At 41.9% G+C, this 19465-nt stretch overlaps 2 protein-coding genes across 2 annotated transcripts in view; one reads left to right on the top strand and one right to left on the bottom strand.

Moving 5' to 3' along the window:
- The window catches only part of klhl32 (kelch-like family member 32), a 28818-nt gene extending 26691 nt beyond the window's left edge, over nucleotides 1-2127 (top strand). Inside the window, exons 10-11 of the mRNA XM_086154685.1 lie at nucleotides 369-463; nucleotides 1070-2127. Of these exons, the coding sequence (XP_086010811.1) occupies nucleotides 369-463; nucleotides 1070-1231 (257 nt within the window). The 3' untranslated portion in view covers nucleotides 1232-2127. The remainder of the gene's footprint in view (nucleotides 1-368; nucleotides 464-1069) is intronic.
- Nucleotides 2128-2448: 321 nt separating this feature from the next.
- mms22l (MMS22-like, DNA repair protein) lies at nucleotides 2449-19204 on the bottom strand. The gene is made up of 26 exons (XM_086154683.1): nucleotides 19114-19204; nucleotides 18398-18580; nucleotides 18057-18182; nucleotides 17860-17912; nucleotides 17539-17626; nucleotides 17218-17395; nucleotides 16962-17055; nucleotides 16548-16678; nucleotides 16261-16374; nucleotides 15985-16161; nucleotides 15400-15462; nucleotides 15163-15282; nucleotides 14749-14984; nucleotides 12367-12583; nucleotides 11989-12278; nucleotides 7368-7549; nucleotides 7006-7156; nucleotides 6292-6431; nucleotides 5675-5817; nucleotides 5184-5340; nucleotides 4885-5030; nucleotides 4539-4750; nucleotides 3956-4122; nucleotides 3341-3437; nucleotides 3079-3246; nucleotides 2449-2960 (listed from the first exon to the last, which is right to left on the bottom strand). The coding sequence occupies exons 2-26, from the start codon at nucleotides 18577-18579 to the stop codon at nucleotides 2885-2887; spliced, it is 3708 nt and encodes a 1235-aa protein (XP_086010809.1). The 5' UTR covers nucleotide 18580; nucleotides 19114-19204; the 3' UTR covers nucleotides 2449-2884.
- Nucleotides 19205-19465: the final 261 nt, after the last annotated feature.

Here is a 19465-nt window from a genome sequence, read left to right as displayed (position 1 = left end):
AGAGACATTAATATATTTGAATACTTCAGCGTGTCCTTTTTTTTCTTCTAGTGTTCACCAAATGCTCACAAAATTGAATGTTTGAGCGACTTCACCAGTGCACCTCCCTTCTCTACCCCTGCACAACCTTCACTTTTTGTGCGGGATCCTTTGTCTGTTTCATATTTTTGAAGTTGGGGGCAAAGTCACAGGGAAGAGAAGCTCAGTCTCGGCTCTCCAAACACCCCTGTCGCCTCCCCCCCCCCTCCCCACCTGTGTCCTGTCTTTCTGAATTTATCTCTCAGCCTCATGGGGGACATAGATGTCATATTGTCAGGATGTCCTCTGCTCGGCATAGAGAAGCGTCATATTTGTTTTGACCTCCTCAGGTCAGAACGAATCTGGAGTGGCGGTCCACGATGACAGGATCTACGTGGTTGGAGGGTATTCCATTTGGACCAACGAACCACTGGCTTGCATTCAGGTGAGATGTGGCTATAAGCCCTGATCTATGAACAGTCAGCACAAAATCTATTTCTTTTTGTTTGAATATTTCAATATTTTTGGTTTACAGTATTGACATATATTTTCAACATAATTTGAAACCAGAGAGCTGCTTTCACAAAGGGTGCATGTATGTCTCTATTTGAACACGGATTTGTCGCATCAAAATTACTGTAATGCCAGTTTGTACTCATATGTGGTAAAGTATGTTCAATCAGGCAGTGCAATTGAAGCAGACAAACTAAGATGTGATAAAAAAACACAAATAGAAATGTGATCACCAAACATGTTAGAAGACAGCAGGAGGTTAGATTGTTTTCTATGAAACAGCTTTGTGATGTTTCTTTTCTTCTCTAGATGGAACCAGTGCAAGAAATTGAATCAGTGTTAAGTCAGTAAATTGCAGATAGTTTATGTAATCTTTTGCGGTTTACATAATGCTTCCAAGTTGTATAGTAGCATTAAGATATAGGAAAGGCTCCATTATCCACCACTCTGAAAATGACATATGTACTATAAAGTTTATCTGTAATCAGTAAAAAGGAGGGTAAAAAATTCACAATATATCTCAACGTTCACTTTCCAGGTGCTGGATCTGAGCAGAGAGGGAAAGGAAGAGGTTTTTTATGGTCCAACCCTGCCCTTCGCCTCCAACGGGATAGCAACTTGTTTCCTTCCTGCTCCCTATTTCACCTGCCCAAACCTACAGACACTGCAAGTCCCCCATCACAGGATAGGTACTGTTTAAAGAACACTTGGATAAAAAAACATCAGGACACAAACAGAAAAATAAAAGGATGGAGGACCGTCATCTTGGGATAGTATTTTCAAATGCGACTGATAAAACAAACAGTTGCAGTCATTATTCTTGAGCCTGCCATCTTTGTCACATGAGTGAAGAGGGAATTTTTTTTCCCGTTCTACAACTGCTGTGCCATTTGGTTAACGTTTGTGAAGCCTGTTGTGTTTCCCACAAGAGTGAAAAAGCTGTCCTGGTGTGCAATGAAGATGTAATGAACAAGTTAACATGGTCCTGGAGGGATCATTTCCAAAGCAAAGATAGTAAATGCCTGAAAATTATTTCAAAGGAGAATAAACCACACTCACCTCAGCGAAAGCCAGACTGAAGTGTCCATCGAGGCACTTAGAAAAACTGCCCTTTTTTTCTTGCTTACTTGCTCTATATTTTTCCTTTCACCCTTCTAAGGGGTGGTTTCAGGAAGCAGATCATACTAGTCTGCTTTCCACAGACTTGTACTAAAATTATAGATAGCAGTTCATTTTCTTCAAAAACAGTGTTACACTGCTGCGTGGGATCAACCTGTATACATTTTATTTATTTTTTTATTTAACTTAAGACTCATGAGTTTTTGTCAAGGAATGTCAGACCATCCATTCAAAGAATATATGATGTGTCTATAAGATATAATCGAAAAGGCTGTCATGTTGAGTTAAAAAACAAACAAACAAGAAAATGTAATTTCTGCAAACCCTTTGTCCATCTTGAGCAATGTGCTTCGGATAATATATGACGTTTTCAATATTCTATAAGTAAATTATAATTTACTGGAATTCATTGTAATCAGAGTGTTAATGAGCTTGTGATTATTGACCAGCTACAGATAATTAAACACGCGTCACATCTATGTCTGGATTCTCCACACGCCTCTGACATTGGAGACGAGAAATGCTGTATGGCGGGATGCTTGTATGAAGGGATGCATTGCAGTTTGATGAGGTTGGAAAATGACTGGCAATGACAGAAAATGGGTCTGGGTGATTGTGGGAGACAGGCGGGAGACTTCATGTGATTAGAAGCAAACCAAAGCTGGATTGCAGGAGATTGCTGAAGGCTAGAAAGGTGAAGAGCAGGGCTGAACAATTCTCTCTATTCATGTTTTCTCTTTCTAAAAAAAAAAAAAAAACTTTCCAGGTCCATTTATAATTGTCATCAGATACTTGTTGGCAAACGTCACATCCAATACCTGATTTCACTTCTAGTACCTCCTTTCTTCATCTATTTCTCAATATAAACCAAAATTAAGTAATTTTTTTGTTATTTTCAATTTTTATTCCATGAAAATTTCATTTATCTAAATGCAAGTCTGCACACCTTTCCACAGTAGAAACTGTATGTACAAAATGATGACATAAGGTAATCATGGTCCACGGCAGGAGTATTAAACATTTATTCATGACCAACATCAAAAAAAAAAAACATTTTGTGTTTTTCTTAAAATTATAGAGAAATCAGTCAAATACAATAAATAATTAGATTTGCAATATAAACAAATACCTTGATGCAACTAGAAAAAAAAAAAAAAGGCTTTTATGACAAACAGGAGGTTCTCTCTGGAAGCTGGCTCCAGGTCTTGGATGTGATCCTTTCTCTGAAAACATGTCAGTCTGCTTCCAGGCTGGATACTTCTGCCTGCCCGCTCTCTCCCAAGAGGCACAGCAACTTCTTATACGCACTCCTGTTACACATGGAGATTAAGCAACAATTTAAAGCCACTGACTATACGAAGGCTCATCGTCTAGACTATATAAAAGGCAATAGATACTGTCCTTTCTGTTTGATTCACATTAGCACACCTTAAGGCTGTGTTCTTGCCCAGGCCTCTCTTGTGCTCCATGTTTCTCAGAGCGAGAGACAGGTTGGGAATGAGTGCTTGAACCACCGGGGGATGTAATACAGCCACTGCCTCCAGGACGCCGTACACCTGCCGGTCGTAAACCCCCTCATTCTCCTCCACAAATGAACTGGGAGCATTTGAATGAAACAAAGTTTGCTTAACTCGGTCATTGCATATATAAAAGGTGCCAATATTTATGGCAAGACATTATCACTAGTTACCGCAGGACATCAATCACGTGGCTGCACGGCTGCTCTCCTGATGACTCAGCGCATCGCTCCACCACGATCTGCAGGATTTCCATACTTGTCTTTTTCACTGCACAATCATTCGACAAAATTTGAGTGAGGCAAATTGTTTTTTGTTGAATCTTTTTCTTGACAGAAAGTCTCTTTTCATGAAGAACACTGTAAATAAAATGTAAGCATTGAGGATGTATTTACCTGCCAGCATACTCAGCACATAACTGACATTTTTATTCAGTTGACATTGGAGTTAAGAACAAATGCAAGTTAGTTGCACTTTGGAGAAACTCCAGCTTATTATACTTCAAAAACAACCTTGTGAATGTCATGAAAATATGCAGCTACAGAAGTTCGGTAATTACACAAGGGAGCATTTACGGCATTCACTTCACTTGTATTACAAATGCTACTGTGCTTATGCAGATACACAAACAACTTTTTCTGGGGCATGTTTCAAGCCCATAGTATCTGTCCTCAGGTATTTTAAGTTAGGTGTCAAAATTGTTGGACAACATCCTGTAAACCAAAACCTGAAAAAAAGCACTGATCGGTAGATGAGTGATATCTGTATCCTTTGCAAAAGCATCCTACCTTGCGGCTCATTCACCAGCATCACACATCGCAGCAGAGGAGGGAGAGGAAGAGTGAGAAGGGTTGGGTCTGAGTCACTATTACGCCTCAGAAGTTCGAGGAGGAACATCAGCACTGAAGACAGACGCGCTGGAGGAGCATGACCTTTGAAATGCAGGAAGCTTTGACTGTGACATAAGAGAATAGAAAAGTGTGATTATATTGTGGCAGAATGTGAGAAGGTCCTTGACACTTGGATAAAACCTGAATGAGTTGAACATGGCCCCAGGCAACTAAGACCTATTAATATTTCTATTATTATTACCCCTAAAACCGCTCTCACACATTAAGTGGTCTTCATAATCAAAGAGCTGTAATATGTTCATACAATCAGTCTCAAAGAATATCAGAGACTAAAGTGGAAAAACTTGCAAGTTGCTTATGTTCACATATTTGTGCCATTTGCCATCTACGTCACTTTCTTTTTCTTTTCAATATTTTGGCTGTGTCATCTTTTTTTTATGCGTCTGATATTAGAGAGCCAAAATCAGTCCGTGCGTTTGAATTATGTTAAGCTGATCTCGTCCCAGTTTTAGAAACCTACCAGAGGACCTCCAGGATGATTCTCCTCAGCATGGCCCCAGAGGTTGTTGGGTTCACCTCACAGGCAGCCAGAAGTACCGGGTGGTTTGCAATGACACCCACCGAAGGTGAAGCAGGGAGGAAATGGTCGAGGTATCTGCAAGTGACAGACCGGAGCTGCTGCTTCAGGTAAGCACCTTGTGATGGAGAGACACTGGAAGCCACTGCCAGACCCTGGGAGATGAATTCATAAAGCCACAATAGAAGCATCAAACACCTTTGCCAGTATTACGGGTGCTGTTTCCTTTTGCTGAAAGGCATAAGTGTATGTGTGTGTGTGTGTGTGCATGCTATAAGTTTCATCTAACCTGTAGATATAGTGGCAGACTGTCCCTGAGAGCTTTGTCCTGCTGTGTGAGCTGGCGAGGAAGCAGCAGCCCATCCACAATACGAAACAACAACTGCTGGGCTTTCGAAGTAGCCAGCAGGGGGCTCCAGTGCTTAACTACGAAGCCTACACGGAGACGCGATAAAGAAACACGCGTTAATGGTTCCTCTCTCTTGGTTTTGTGTGTGTGAGAGACAGAGATATTTGAACATGTTGTAGAAAAAGAGAAAGTGAAGCGTTCTTGAAACACTTTGAAGTACGTCACGTTCATGTCCGTACCTACAACCCAGTAAGCCAGCTGTATTCCTTCCCGGTTCTTGTTGACCAAAGAGGGTTTAATATGCTTAAGAATGTCTCCCATGTAGTCAAGGGCTCTGGTCACCATGGCGGACCGCTCGGACAAAACCTGCAGTCTACTGTAAACGCCGCCTACAGCCTGTCAACATGGAAGAAATGTTAAAAAAAAAATACATACACACAAACACTTGTAATTCTCCAGTACGAATATCCGCAGATTACATTTTCTCATTAAAAGTCCAAAGAATTTCAAACTTGCATACTGTGCCAAATGAGGTTTAAAAAGGCACGTAGGGGCAGGATTGTAAAGGCTGTAAATCACATGTCCTCAAAAGTAGCTCCACATTTTCTCTTCTAATTACACCAATTCACTACTGTTAACAGAAAATACAGGTTATACATTATAAAGCATAATGTATAGAAAGTATCAATTAACCTGATGAAATTCCATCCGCCACTTAAACGTAATTTACCTTGACAAACATCTCGAGGGCTGACGTTGGCTCTATACCGCCGGCTGTGGGCTGGAGATGAGCTGTTTGCAGGAGACTGTCCACCTCAGGAAGCCTCAACATCAGACGAGTCAGTTCACAAAGCTGCTCCTCCAGAGCCCGACCTGGAAGGCAACATTGAGACAAATATTGCATATATACAACTGTTAAAAGAATAGGTAAGGAGTAATTGGCTCATGAGATTTTAAAGTTGCATGAATTCAACAAATATTTGATCTTTCCTGAGCAAAGATGATGCCATACATCTGGATGATTTGAATTTAGCAAAATGCTTCACTCCCAAATAAACTTGCAGGCGGAAACTGTGTGTCTAACTCAACCAAGTTAAGAGTCCTGTGTTAAGAACTCCTCATATCCTCCATCAAACTTAACCGCGATTAAGAGTCTTTACACTCCAATCATGACAACACCCCTTCCTTTCCCAAGTAATGAAAGTGGCATGTATCATGATTTGGTAAATGTATTTTGTCTTTGCAAACCTGATCATTTGCTCAGTTTCTTTGATGAAGATCATGGTTTGCAGTAGCGGTGCAGTTATACGTTAACATATTGTGAAAGACTTGAACATATAGGAATACCTGTTCTGTTATGAGACCCATCGGGGTTCTTATGAAAGTGCTGCTGAAGAACACATCTGAACCAAGCCCTCACTGACAGGCTCTGCACAGATCCTGAAACTGCTACACCACAATTGCTGCTTAGTGATGACACCAGCTCACTGGAAGAGACAGAAAATATAATACATTTTAATTACCCTTATAATGGGCTTCCTTGTGATACTAAATAACCAGCATCCAATGTATGAACTAATAGTAATGAAAAGTATATTCTGATGCTTTGCCCCTCCAAATTTAATTTTGTAAATGCCGTCTAACTTCTGTTTAAGGATGTTTCCTCTCTCGTGGACAGAGCGAGAGTGTTTGTGTGTGGCATGGTTCAACACACTGAAACCAGTACTCACAAATCCAAACTTGTGCTATCCTACTAGATTGAGATGGTGACTTATTTAAAGCAACATTTTTGTAAACTCAATTTCCATTTTGTGGTGCAGCCCGTGAGACAAGTCCGAGACAGTTAAAAATTGACTTCTTTTTAAGCACAGTTACGTAAGAAAAACCTAATGTACTTACAGGACTTTTAAAATAAATTTACTTCTATAATATATTCTATCATAGGAAACACATTTCGGAGATAATCATCCATATCGGGCATGCATGTTTTGACAACAGAGGTGATAAAATATATTTTATAGCTGAGGTATCGTCACAGCGAAGAATTCTCAAAGACGGCACCTGTTTTGGAGCAGATGTGGAAGGTAGCGAGTGACTAGAAGTGGGTGAACCATATCATCCCAGCCAAAGCATTGCATGATGGACTGCACTGGGTTGGGCTGGAGGTCTTGGGGAGCGGAGCTGGGCAGATCAAACGCCAACAGAGTAAAGCCTGAGGGTATGAAATTAAGGTATTGATGTTTAGTGTTGCTTGAGTGACACAAGGTTCACTCATTACCTCTTAGTTTCATTCAAACGCTTTTTTTTCATCCATTATACCAATTTCAAGGTCCTCCTTGTCACTTTTCTAGAATTCACACTGGTGTTGTCGATCTAGCTTATTCACTCAGCTCTTCCTCATCCTCCAAATGAATGTTACTGACCTGCAGCAGCATCTGCCAACTGTGCTGGTGGGGTCTGGGAAAGGCGTAGGCTGCGGAGGAAGGGGAAGAAGCGAGCCCAGAGCGCACTGGCAACCGCTAGGTGGTGCTCTTTCATCACGCTGGTGGAGGCATGTGTCCGGGTCAAGACGGGTCCTGTCTGGACACTGCGCTGATGAACTCGTCTGGAAGGAAAGTCACAAACGCATACGGACGCATAGGGCAGGTAAACAAATCTGATGCAAACTCTAAACACAGCACTCCCCTCTTGTGTACATCCTCCCTCTTATTCCTAAAATCCCATTCCTCTACTGTTCATCTCGCTCACTGCTTTTATACTGTTTTCCCTTTCTTCCCTCCTGGGGGATTACTGGGTGCGGTGGTGCGATGTAGTGTGCAGCAGAGAAGTAGAGGTAGAGGTGGGGAAGGAGAGGAGGATATTATGGGCACGAGAGAAGCCTACTGCTGATCCCTGATACATAGAGTGTACTTTGGCTCTTCTGGCTCATCCCTGGCCCTGAACCACAGCCGCCAGAGCAGCCCCACAGTGGCTGGCATTAGCCAAGATAAGCAGCTGAAGGAGCTGTAATCTCATTTAGACTGGAGATGATCCTCCTGTCCCCCTCATCCCAGACCCTCATCCGGGCGGATGACGGTGTGGGGATGCGGGGCTCGAGGTGTGCTGGGGCGAGAGGAGAGGATAGAGGACACCCCCACATTGTATTCCCATCCACAACCATGCACTTTTGCTCTGCTGCTATGGTGTACACACACACACACACACACGCACGCACACGCATGCACGATCTCAGCGGTGCCTTCCCTTCCAGCAAGGTTGCATCTAATCCAGAGAGAGCTGAGACAATCGATTAGAGCCTGAATTCATTAGCCTCGTTACTACTGCGGAATGGGCCTTTCACACCCATCAACCCTCATTGTACAAGACATCGTCAGAGACCCCACTTAATCCTCCTCACTGCAGCTTCTTACAATGTGTGCACACACAAACACACACAAACTGCACAGCTACAAAGCATTAGGGACCCCATTTAACCCTCCCCCAGCTGCATGCGCCATACAGACAGATACATAAAAACACTGCATCTTTTAAAGACAGGCGGATTATTATATCAAAAGACAAAAAGATGAAATTTGTCTGTTGTCTTCAGTTCTTTAATATGGCGCATCCATCTTGATCAAAATAGATCTTTGGGTTATGAAAACTGAGGACATCCATTCAAAGCAATTAAAGCTAAATCTCTATCTACATTACAGAATGGTGATTTTTTTTATAGGGATTGTAACTACACCCTTAATCCAAATGTTACATTTATTAATCTTGTCACCCAATCTATTTGGGACAACAGATCCCCTGCTCTATCCACTTACATTACAGTTATTGAATGATACCTTTTTCTCCCCCATTCATCAACAATTACTTTTTGTACCCCAAATTTGCATCACCGTAGTCAAAGGTTGAGATGGTTTCATATAATGTTCAGGTAAGTAGACATAAAACAGATTAAGGAATACATTGCATATAAAACAAATCTTCTAAATGAGTTAAATCTATTTTTGGTGATTTTATCTGACATCTCAATTGGGAATAAATGTACATTAGGCAGCACTGCCTTCTATTAGGGGTCGCGGGTCAGAGTGATGGTCCTTGGAACCGAACATTCCTGGTTCGATTCCCGGCTCCTCCAAGTGTGTTGAAGTGTTGTTGAGCAAGACACTGAACCCCTAACTGCTCCCCTGACGCCGCTAGATGGCTGCCAACTGCTAGTAGTTAAATGCAGAGAGGAATTTCCCGCCAAGGATTAATAAAATACAATAAAAAAATAAATTAAAAATAACAACTAACATTTTAGCATTCCATTTCAGAGTTATTGAGTTGGATGTGTGTGATGATGCGGTTTTGTCCAGTCAACAAAGCAGCAATAGATTTAAAAGAATTATTTCCATATTTTCCATCATTTTTTGAGGAAAATTGAGACATGTTGTGAGTATAGTACCATATCACTTCATTGTTTCTTTTTCATTTTTAAATAATGTGGTGAGGGAAATCATGTTCCTCAGTTGGATCTCAATTTCCCAAATGTGATTTATTGGTGTCCTTTGTCTGATAAGTAAAAAGCATTGATGATCACACACAAAAACATTTCACAGGGATGACTGCATTTTATCAAGCCAAGGAGATGGAGATTAATTGTTTGTGCCATCAAAACAGATCCAACAGGGTGCGCCAATGCCAGCTCTCCTCCTAAACCTGAGAACCCCGCCCAAACAGCAGAGGATCATGGCAAGGAATAAAGCTAAGGAATTATGCCTAAGACTGGCTTCTTGCCCAAGTGCCATGGCATGGCTATCAAGGGTGAACGTTCAGACCCTCCACTGCCTCAGCCATTGGCAGAATAATTTTCTTAATGTGTGCAGATTCCACAAGGCTCTTAATAGACATAATGATGCACAGGCAAAATTTGCCAGGCTACATAATTACCCATTAATTGTGTCACAGAAAGGGCATTAATCACAAAGAGATACTGAGAATTTCCAGGCTGAAGAATTATGTTTAATTTGGCATTACGGACTGAAGAGAGAGAGAGCATGGTAGTTTTTTATTTGGTTAAATGGGTCAGTGTGGTCTGGGCCATAACACAGAGGGCCTCTGGGAGTATTCTTCCTCTCTCTCCTTGGCCATTAATGTGCAAATGTGTGCCCTCCAACCCCGAGATCTGAGATGGGAAGTTAGGGAATTAACTAAGCTAGCGAGATACCCTATCATTGAAGCCAGGTGTTGAAATAAGGGAGTATACCTAGGTTAGTGTTTCACTTTTGGTGTCTATGCTTACATGTGTTTCTGAGTATTCTAATGCAAAGAGGATGAAATATATACACCATAAAATAACCACACCTATATGATCAATAAGAGGTTTCTTTAACAACTTGATTGACAGATTTCTTATTTCAATCTTTTCAATATTAACCCTCTCAGGCTCAAATTAAGTTGTAGTTGCAGGAAAAATCTGATATTTGGCTGTCGCAAATCTGCAACATCTGCCTGGAGAAGGTTAAGGGGCATGGTGGTATGAACAGTGATACTTATAAACATGGTTGGCAAAACTACACAAAATTTGTTTTTAACACCAGAGGGAAAAAAAAAAACGCAAAAAAAAAAGCAACTTTAAATGCCGGTTAAGTAATTACACAACTATATTCATGTACAGAGCCACGCATTAAATGCCATGCACCTGATTTGCTATTGCCACTCACTTTATAAAACAGAAAGGATCAGATTGACTTCTTCCCCTTATGAATATAGTGAGTTGGAACAGTGGTCAAAAATAAAACTATATAAACAAGTTCAAGGGTTCACTAGTTATAAGTGCCTTCAGCCTTCTATGTTCTTAAAGTTTACTGTTTGCGTTCATTTACTTTTTATTCATCAGTGTTGCGTGATCAAAGAGAACTTTACCCAAAACCCCTTCATAAACTGCTTGCCAACCGATATACTATACACTGAAAATGTTAGTTGTGAAATGGTAAGTACCTGTGCAGTCGAGCCTTAAGCTGACACAAAATTAGGGCTGAAATAATAGGAATTCTTGGTGTCTGATCAAAGTTCATGCTTATAGTCAGGGACAAAGCCCCAAATGCATGGAATAAGCAACTATTTCGTTAGTAAGTATATTATATGACAATGTTCTGTTAGGTGCAAACATAAGACAATAATTTGTGCATGTTTTAATTAACCTCTATTGGGACCACATCTACTTTAGAATGCCGTCCCCAGCCACTATTAGATACAACAATCTGATAACCTAGCACTCGTTCACAATGTGAACAAGTATGAACTACAATGTGAAGTGCTACCTGCCACTTCTATGGTTTTATGAGAATAAGAGGATTATTGCGATCTTCAACAGCTCATCAGCAATGTGACACTCGGCTCTTTCACAGCAGATTTAACTCAGATGAATCGGAGAAGGGGGAGAGGAAAAAAAAAAAAATATCGCACATCACTTTTCACTTTTATAGCCTGGTCTGAACTGCCTTCAACACGTACACAGTGAGCGTTTCAGCTCGGTCTATGGTCTTTGGCCGGGGGGTTGTTCATGTAACGAAAGCCTGTGCCCGACAGTTGAACCCATCCTGATGCCCTTCTGACCAAAGTCTCTAAGCACTCTGCCAACAACGCTTCTGTTCCCATGACAACTAGACTTTCCATGTAAGGTCCCGTGGGCCTGTAACCCTAATCATGGCTCAACCGGCACCTGATTCAGGTGACCTGAGGGCCATTGGGCCTCCGGAGATTAAAAGGGGCCTCAACAGAACACAGGGCCTTCATGGACACTCATTTGTACGGAAGGGGCACTTTTCAATGTCACGGTGAGAAGGAGGTGAAGTCTGGGCGGCAGCATCTGGGAGAACTAAAGAGATCACTCTCCTCTGCTCTAGCGCCTTATCAGATTTTAATAACCGCTTAGCTTGGCCTTGGACACAAAACACTTGTCTGAATTTTTTGTCTGTCTGAGAGGAAGAATCGGCTATCGGTTAATTAAAAGAATGGAAGTTAAGAAAAAAAAAAGTCGGAGCTGGAGAATGTTTACACAAGCTCTCTCACCTGAGCTGAGCGAGAACAATCTGCAGAAAGCCTAGGGCAGAGTTCAGTTCCGACTGGCGGCACGCTGGCAGCAACCACTCGAATCCTTCATTTAGAAGTTTTTCCTCTGAAAGGCTGAGGCTTGTGCTGGTTTCAAAAACCTCAGCCACACCTTCCAGGTAAGAGCTGAGGGGACCCCAGAGGGCAAGTTTCCGGCTCTCATCCGTGTTCTTATTGTAGAACTCCTTGGTTACCTCGTTAAAAGAAGAGGCAAGCCAGCCAGCCTGGGCACCGACATCCAGACCTCTCTCCTAGAACAAAAGGCCGCGTGAGCTTATACAACGTGTTGTTGTCTGCATCCATGTTTTGTGATGATGTTCCAGGGCTTACAAAACATACCTGGAATAACAACAGTAGTGAAAGCTGTCCCCTCCAGACTAGTGTGCGGTGTCCTGGGGGGCAATTGGAGGGCAGGAAGCCCAGGAGCTCGCAGGCTCTGCTGGCTACGTCCTCTAGCTCCACTTGCCTTGCAACCACCAGAAACAACAGGAGGAAGTTCATGAGGCCCGCCTCCGACAACTCCTGCATTTTCCGTGGGGAAAACTTTGAGTAGATCCTGGAAAGAAAGGGATGGACAGATAATTGACTATCTTCAAAAAAGCTTCCAGAATCCTGAAAAGAAACTAAATATTCAATGCATTTAACTCTTCATGATATGGCAACCTTTGAGAAAATATACAAAGGGAGAATGAAAGAAAGATTACAGTCAGGACTGTAAAGTATCAGGTAATGAAATCCTTTTTGTTTCTTTCATTTTTTATTCAATTAGATTTCATTTTTTCTTACTTCCAGTGAACACCTCCTTAGAGGTAATTTGTTCTTCTTAAACCCTTGACTTTATATGCTGACGAACAATACTTTCTGCCCCCTCTGTGGACCCCACCACCTGCCTCCATCACCCTCACAGCTCCAGGGGAGAAGCTTGGCTGCCCAGCCTCTGTGTGTGTGTGTGTGTGTGTGTGTGTGTGTGTGTGTGTGTGTGTGTGTGTGTGTGTGTGTGTGTGTTTGTGAAAGACAGAGAGAAAGAAAAAGTGAGGGTGGGGGGTAAAAAAAAAAAAAAAAACACCCAGCACGCTGTTAGATCCTGGGGGCACTGTGGAGAAATGCCTTTAAAGATCATGTTAAATGTCAAAGACACTCAGACACACAGCAGTAGGCGCTTGGTCCCTCTCTTTGCAGCCAAACCAATTTACTGCAACACCAGAGAAGGATCGATAAAACCACACACACATTGCCACACATACTACTACTTGACTGGCATGAAAACACGGACATAGGCAAGAGCCCCCCAACCCCACAGCCAAACACAGATACAGCCCACACAAGTGAGTAGAGCTGTTGATCAGGTCAAACACAAACAGCCAGCATCCCAAGACAAATTCTGACTAAGAAAAATGGCTGATATCATGGAGAGGATAAGATTGAGAAAGACCGGGATAATGCTGGAAACAGCTTAGTTACACAGACAGAGGACCTCAGAAGAAAAAGGTAGCCAAGCATGCTATTGGCAGTGTATTTAAATGGGTAGATAGGTAACACGTAAGGGGGATACAAGCGGCACGCTGAGAGGCGGCAGTGGAGATTTTCTATATCCTTCCAACCTGTCTGTATATCTGCTTGTTTATTTTGGACAGCTTATTTTCTCAGAGGAAAGCAGATGCTCCTAACTCCTGGCTTTGGAGATCAACATGCTTGCAGTCGATCCCATTAATACGGCCGTCACGGGTGTCCCGCAGAGCCTGTCCAGGAGTGGGAATGCTGCCGAAATGCTGTATTGATACAGTCGGCGTGGCTCACACCTCCTGAGGGGGAGGCGGTAGTAATAGTTTTGGTAGGGCAAAGTGAAAAGGAAGGGGTGGGGCTGGAGTGGAGAGGGGGTTGTCTGGACCTGGCCCAGCCTGGTCTGGTTGTTGCCAGACTGCCTACCGCCCACATCCCCCCCCGCTCCCCACCACTCCTTTCTATCCATGCTGGAAACCAACACTGCTTCGTTAAGGCGAATTAACCGCCACGCTCGTTAACTAATTAGCCCCCATGTCTGCCGTGCTACTGAGCACATCCCAGACAGAGGGAAGTCATTAGGCAGATTTATCTACGGTTACCTCTCCCTGGCGCCAAGCCTGGCAAGGCTATAGGATTGTTCGGTGTTCAGTTGTGTTCTGCAGGATGGATTGTGATTTTTCCAACTTTTACCCATCAACACTTGCCCATCACCAAGTGACTGGCTGAAGTCTTCAACCACATCATCATGGAGAGCAGGCACAGAAAGCCGTGCACTTCTGTGTATGTGTATACAAAGGTGGGGCGCTCTTTGACTCTTGTCAGCGCTGAGAAGCAGATGGTTGACTCCTGAGACATGTGCTCCACTTGGGGGCCTGAGTAAATGTCAATATCAGGTGCTGGAAATCCAGCGCCTGGCATGCTCACAAACAAGTATTAGATGCATGACTGTGCAAATACACATGTCGTTTGTGCATTCATGCACCTACAAAAACACAAATAACACATTTGGTATGTAACGCAGTTGAAGACTGAGAGGGATGAATATAAGTTTCGTATTAATTTGGAATGATTTCTGTTGACCATACTTTTTCTATTCTTAAAAAACAGAGCAGAAATGAGAAGAAAAACATAAATTCATCAGGTGTTGTCAGTGACTGCCCATGAGAGCCACTTTTAAAAAGTGAATACAAAGGCATCCAGGTTTTGCTCAACCCTTACCTTCCTTTGATTTGTCTTTGTGCGACTCCACCAGCCTTGTCCTGGGCAAGACAAAGGGCCAGCACACGGAGGAAGATGTGGAAGGAGTTGGCCGAGCGGTAGAGTTGGGTGTGTTCAGGGGAATGGAGGGGAAGGGGGGAACAGCAGCTGCGGGCATGATCCAATTGAGACCGAGGTGTCTTGTGCAAAGCTGCAAGGCCTGACAGTCCGAGCCAGGGCACAGTGAATGTAGCATTCTAGGTTGAGGAAGCATACACAATGTTACTTGAAATGATGTAAAGGCACCAAATATGAATCAGCTGATCCAGAACTAAGTTTGCGAAAAATGTGTAAAAATGCATCACCTTACAATGTATTTGTTCTTATCTATATATCTATATTTTTAATTTAAGTGACCAGAACATTCAGCCTCACCAGATTCTTACTGAAGTAATCCCAGAGAGCAGAGACTGCGCTGATGCTGGGTTTCCACAGCATACACAGAGTGTAACAGCATTGCACATGCACCCTGACCTGCTCCTCTGCTAGACCTCCCTGTTATCGCAGTCAAAGATAAACACACAAACTTGACATTTAATCTAACATAAGAGTTTAAAAATGTTCGTAATATTTGCAAAGTTCAGAAAGACTGCATCTAGCAGCAAAGCTGACCTTAGTGTTACAAGTTAACTTGAGCATTTCTTCCACAAAGGTCCAGTTACCGTCCAGATTTTTCTGTGTATGAGGGTCAAGAGGGATGATAAATGTAAAATAGTACCGGTAACTAACTGCTCTTTAATTAATAGGGAGAATGTGGTAAGTATGAAGACTGACATGAATAAATCTACTTGAAAAAAAATGAATGCTTCTAACATTTTCAATATATTTGAAGGAGTTTATCCATCCATTCATTCATCCTTTTTCACTGAATCAGTGCAGAGGCATGCAGGGAGCTGGAGACAATCAAAAATTAGACTGGGCAAAGGGCAAGGATCACCCGCGACAGGTTGCCAGCCTATTACAGGGCTAACATCTCCATACAGAAAGCCATCAACTCTCATTTTCACATCTCAAAACGCCAAATTAGGGAACCTGAAAGCGTTTGGAAAGATACCTTGAATGAAAAAGGAGAACATGCACATTCTACACAGAAAGAGCAATTCATATTTTCTAAATATTTAAAACATGGTTTGGTCACAAGTCAGCCTCTTCACATTAAAGCTGATACTCTGTTTTTTCTGGACTCCTGTCTATTACCTCCTTTTGGATCGTTCCATTGCGATCATACTGCTCCAGCATTGCTAAATGAGTGACCAGCCACCACGTAAATCCCAGAGGGTCCTTGCAGTATGTCGGGAGGCCACTGAATTGTTCTGGTGTTGATTTCCCCAAAACCAGGGGCTTCAATAACTGGTTCATGTAGCACCAGAAAGACTAGAAGGACCGAAACACATGTTGGGTATTTTACTCATGAAGAATACTATTTTTGAAATGTGATTCGGAATACCCTGTATGTGTGTGATGCTTCGTTACCTGTGTGTGCATGGCTTTACTTCTGTGATCCAAAAGCTGCATGATCAGGACCCACAGTTCTTTGGTGCAGGTGCAAAGGTGATGGTGACTGCTCAGAGCCTCTGTAGGCCTCACCTACAGATGAAGAGGATGAATCTAACACTTAAAGCAACCAACTAGGCTCTAGCATGATGCCCATCTCTGCCATGATGAATATACAATAAATCAAATGCAAAGCAGAGTGCCCTTTTATGAACTATAATTTCCCTAAACTAAGAGTGCACAATCAGTTATGACCAGCCACCCACCTTGCTGTATTTACCCATAGCCAAACCAGTTAGGTCACACAGCAGACTGCACAGGTGTGCCTCAAATAGACCAGAATCAGTCAGGTTCTCTCCTGTGAGGTTCACAAACTGGTGAGCATAAACGACCTGGCCTTGGGAGAATAGAGAGAAATGTTGTGGTCCATATTAGAAGTCACATTGAGTCAAAAGTTAAAAGACATACAGCATGTTCTGAAAATTGTTAGACATCACATCCTCACAATTACAATAATCTAAAACATATTAGACAGAGGGATTAATGTTTTTAACTGTTGTTGTATCTATATTGAATCTGTACGATTTCAACATTTTTTTGCCATTAGACTATTTCATACATGAATACAAACTGTCAATGTTAATTGTGGTTCCAGTCTGAAATGGAGCCTGGGCACATACCCTGCATGTTGTGGCCAAGCAGTAGAAGGATTTCCAAGACAGACCAATGGATGTCGAGATGAAGGTGCAAAAGATGCCAGGAAGGAGGAAAAATCTGAGGATGAAATGCAGGATAATGCAATATCAGTGGTAAAGTACATTTATGTGTGTCTGTGTCTCAGACAAAATAAAGATGTGGGGGGGATGCAGAGAGATAGAGCCATTCTCATGATGAAGTATAGACTGTACTTCAACAAATAGCAAATATTCCCATTACCCTTCCCTGATTCTGTAAAGTGAAGGCATTGAGAATGTTGGAAGGCAGGTCTTTGAGTCGTCCAATGAGTAGAGTGATGCCGAACAACTCCTCCAAAAGTGCTGTGGGAAGCATGCCCTCCAACTCTTCAAAGGGGTGTAATGAACCAGCATCAAACTGGCTCGGAGATTTCAGGTATCTAAAAGATTAATTATGACAAGGAGCTTCAGACAAACAAAAATGTCTGCTGACACAGTATACATTCTATAGAGATAGCTGCAATCAATTGATGTGTCCAGACTCCTCCATCACCAATGTTTAACACACTAAAAGCAGTGTTACCTGTGTATGAAGACTTTGACATATTGAAGAAATGAAAGACACTGTTGCCGAAGATCCTCTGCCTCATAGTGGAGATTGCTGGCTATGCCTGAAACATGAAGATTGTCGTGAGCGATGTTCATTCAGAGTGTTGAACATTTCATTATCATTTGAAGTTAAAATACAAAAAAAATAAATTGCCCCTTATCAACTAGTGAGTCAGCTTCATTCAAAAATGTTGTAGCTAAATTTAACACTGGAAAAATCAGTGAAGAGTGAACAAAGTTGCAAGTGTGGAAAAACAATGCTCATCTCTAATAAAACCTATAGTATCTCTCTTACCAAAGTTGTTTGAACTGCTCTGTACCAAACTCTGAAGCCTGTGAATCTTCTGTCTGAAATATAGCAAGAGAATAAGACAATCGAGTTATTTGAGCCAGAATAGAATGTTTTACACCATGTTCAAATTCATAATCTAAGACCAGTGCCAATAAGCTTCTGGAGCCATAAATGCCCTCAGAGTTTGCATTTGTGCTTACCTGAAAAGGCCGAAGATTAGGTTAGTGGATTCAACCAGTGCCGTCTCTGTTACCCAGTGAAACCCAAAGATTTCCACTGTGTCAGTTTCATACTCAGTGGGGGCCGGATCAAGATGCAACAGCAGCCTATAAAATGAATACGTTCAAAAAAAGTTTTTCTACTTTTAAACGAGTTTCTCCACAGTTTCTCCAACAGCCGACGCTCCTGTTGCTATCTCAGTACAGCACTAGGTGACCAAAATTTCACCTTGTGTACTCAAGACATTAAACAATAACCAAGATGTATATACTGTTTTGGCACAATAATTCAAAGAGGGCTGAGGACCGATGTGGGAATTTACCGTTTTAAAGATCCTCTAGTAATGTATCCTTCTGATGTTAGTGCATCAGGCGGATTCTCCCTTTTTTCAGAGCAGCAGAAGTATGGGGGTCTGGCTGGGGTCTGCTCACAGAAGCTCTCTGATCCAAAAGGGGATACTGGTGGAGTGAGGGATTCGCCGAACTCATCTGCCATACTGCTCATCCTGGTTAATAATAGTTTTTAAAGACAAAAAACAAAGACAAAAATCATGGGGACACATATTTGAAAATTATACAAACTGTTGCACTGATCACAGATATAAATGTCTGCTGTTACATTTGACGAAACGCAGATTTATTACGATGTACAAATGTGCACAAAAGTACACATTTAAATGTATGCGTTAGAATTGTGAATTAAGCTTAACAGGGACATTTAATGTACGTGTCAGGTGTTAATTGATAGTTATGTACTGTTTACGTTACAGATGATCAATATGCTGTTCAATTACCACATGGCTGTATTGTCATCACAATTTCTCGTTCAGCGATTATTGGAGATTTAATGTAAAAATAAAAAGTGTGCGTGTTATTGCCAAGAACGCCAAAGCAACAGACTTGTCAATATCATTCACTTTTAACTTACGTTGCATGTAAAGTGCACTATGGTGTATTGTTATCTTAGCGTTTTAACAACTAATACATTAAACAGGCAGAATAAAAACATTGGATTCGCAATGTGGAATAAATCTCAAACCTCGATCTGTATCTCTTCCAATGAGTTTTATTTCATAAAGTGTAAAGACCTCACAGCTAACATCGCTGTACTGTTTTCAGTCTCTCCCGCGCGTTTCTAACGCGCAGGTGCAGAAAACCTTTCGGCACGATCATTGGTCCGAAGTTTGATAGTGGGCGTGGCTACAGTGTCATCCTGTATAGATAGCAAGAGGTTTCACTGCAATCCCTTTCCTTCATCGTTTTTCCAACACGTAATGACGTCGTAGAATGTGTTCGGTAGACATGAGTTACTAAAATCGCCAGGTTAATCGTTTCCAAAATCATTATTTATGAATATTTATAATCATGTTACGAAACTTGTTTAAAAGACT

This window comes from Fistularia commersonii, chromosome 11 (genome assembly GCF_037954325.1).
Source record: "Fistularia commersonii isolate RoL2024-O1a breed Wild chromosome 11, RoL_Fcom_v1.0, whole genome shotgun sequence".
NCBI lineage: Eukaryota > Metazoa > Chordata > Actinopteri > Syngnathiformes > Fistulariidae > Fistularia > Fistularia commersonii.
Note: the sequence above shows the minus strand (reverse complement) of the source record. Positions and strands in the feature narration are given on the sequence as shown.

Coding starts and splice junctions, on each gene's coding strand:
- mms22l (XM_086154683.1), bottom strand. CDS start 18,579: ATGAGCAGTATGGCAGATGAGTTCGGCGAATCCCTCACTCCACCAGTA. Junction 18,183..18,397: donor ACTAGAGGATCTTTAAAACG/GTAAATTCCCAC, acceptor TTCATTTTATAG/GCTGCTGTTGCATCTTGATC. Junction 17,913..18,056: donor CTAATCTTCGGCCTTTTCAG/GTAAGCACAAAT, acceptor GCTATATTTCAG/ACAGAAGATTCACAGGCTTC.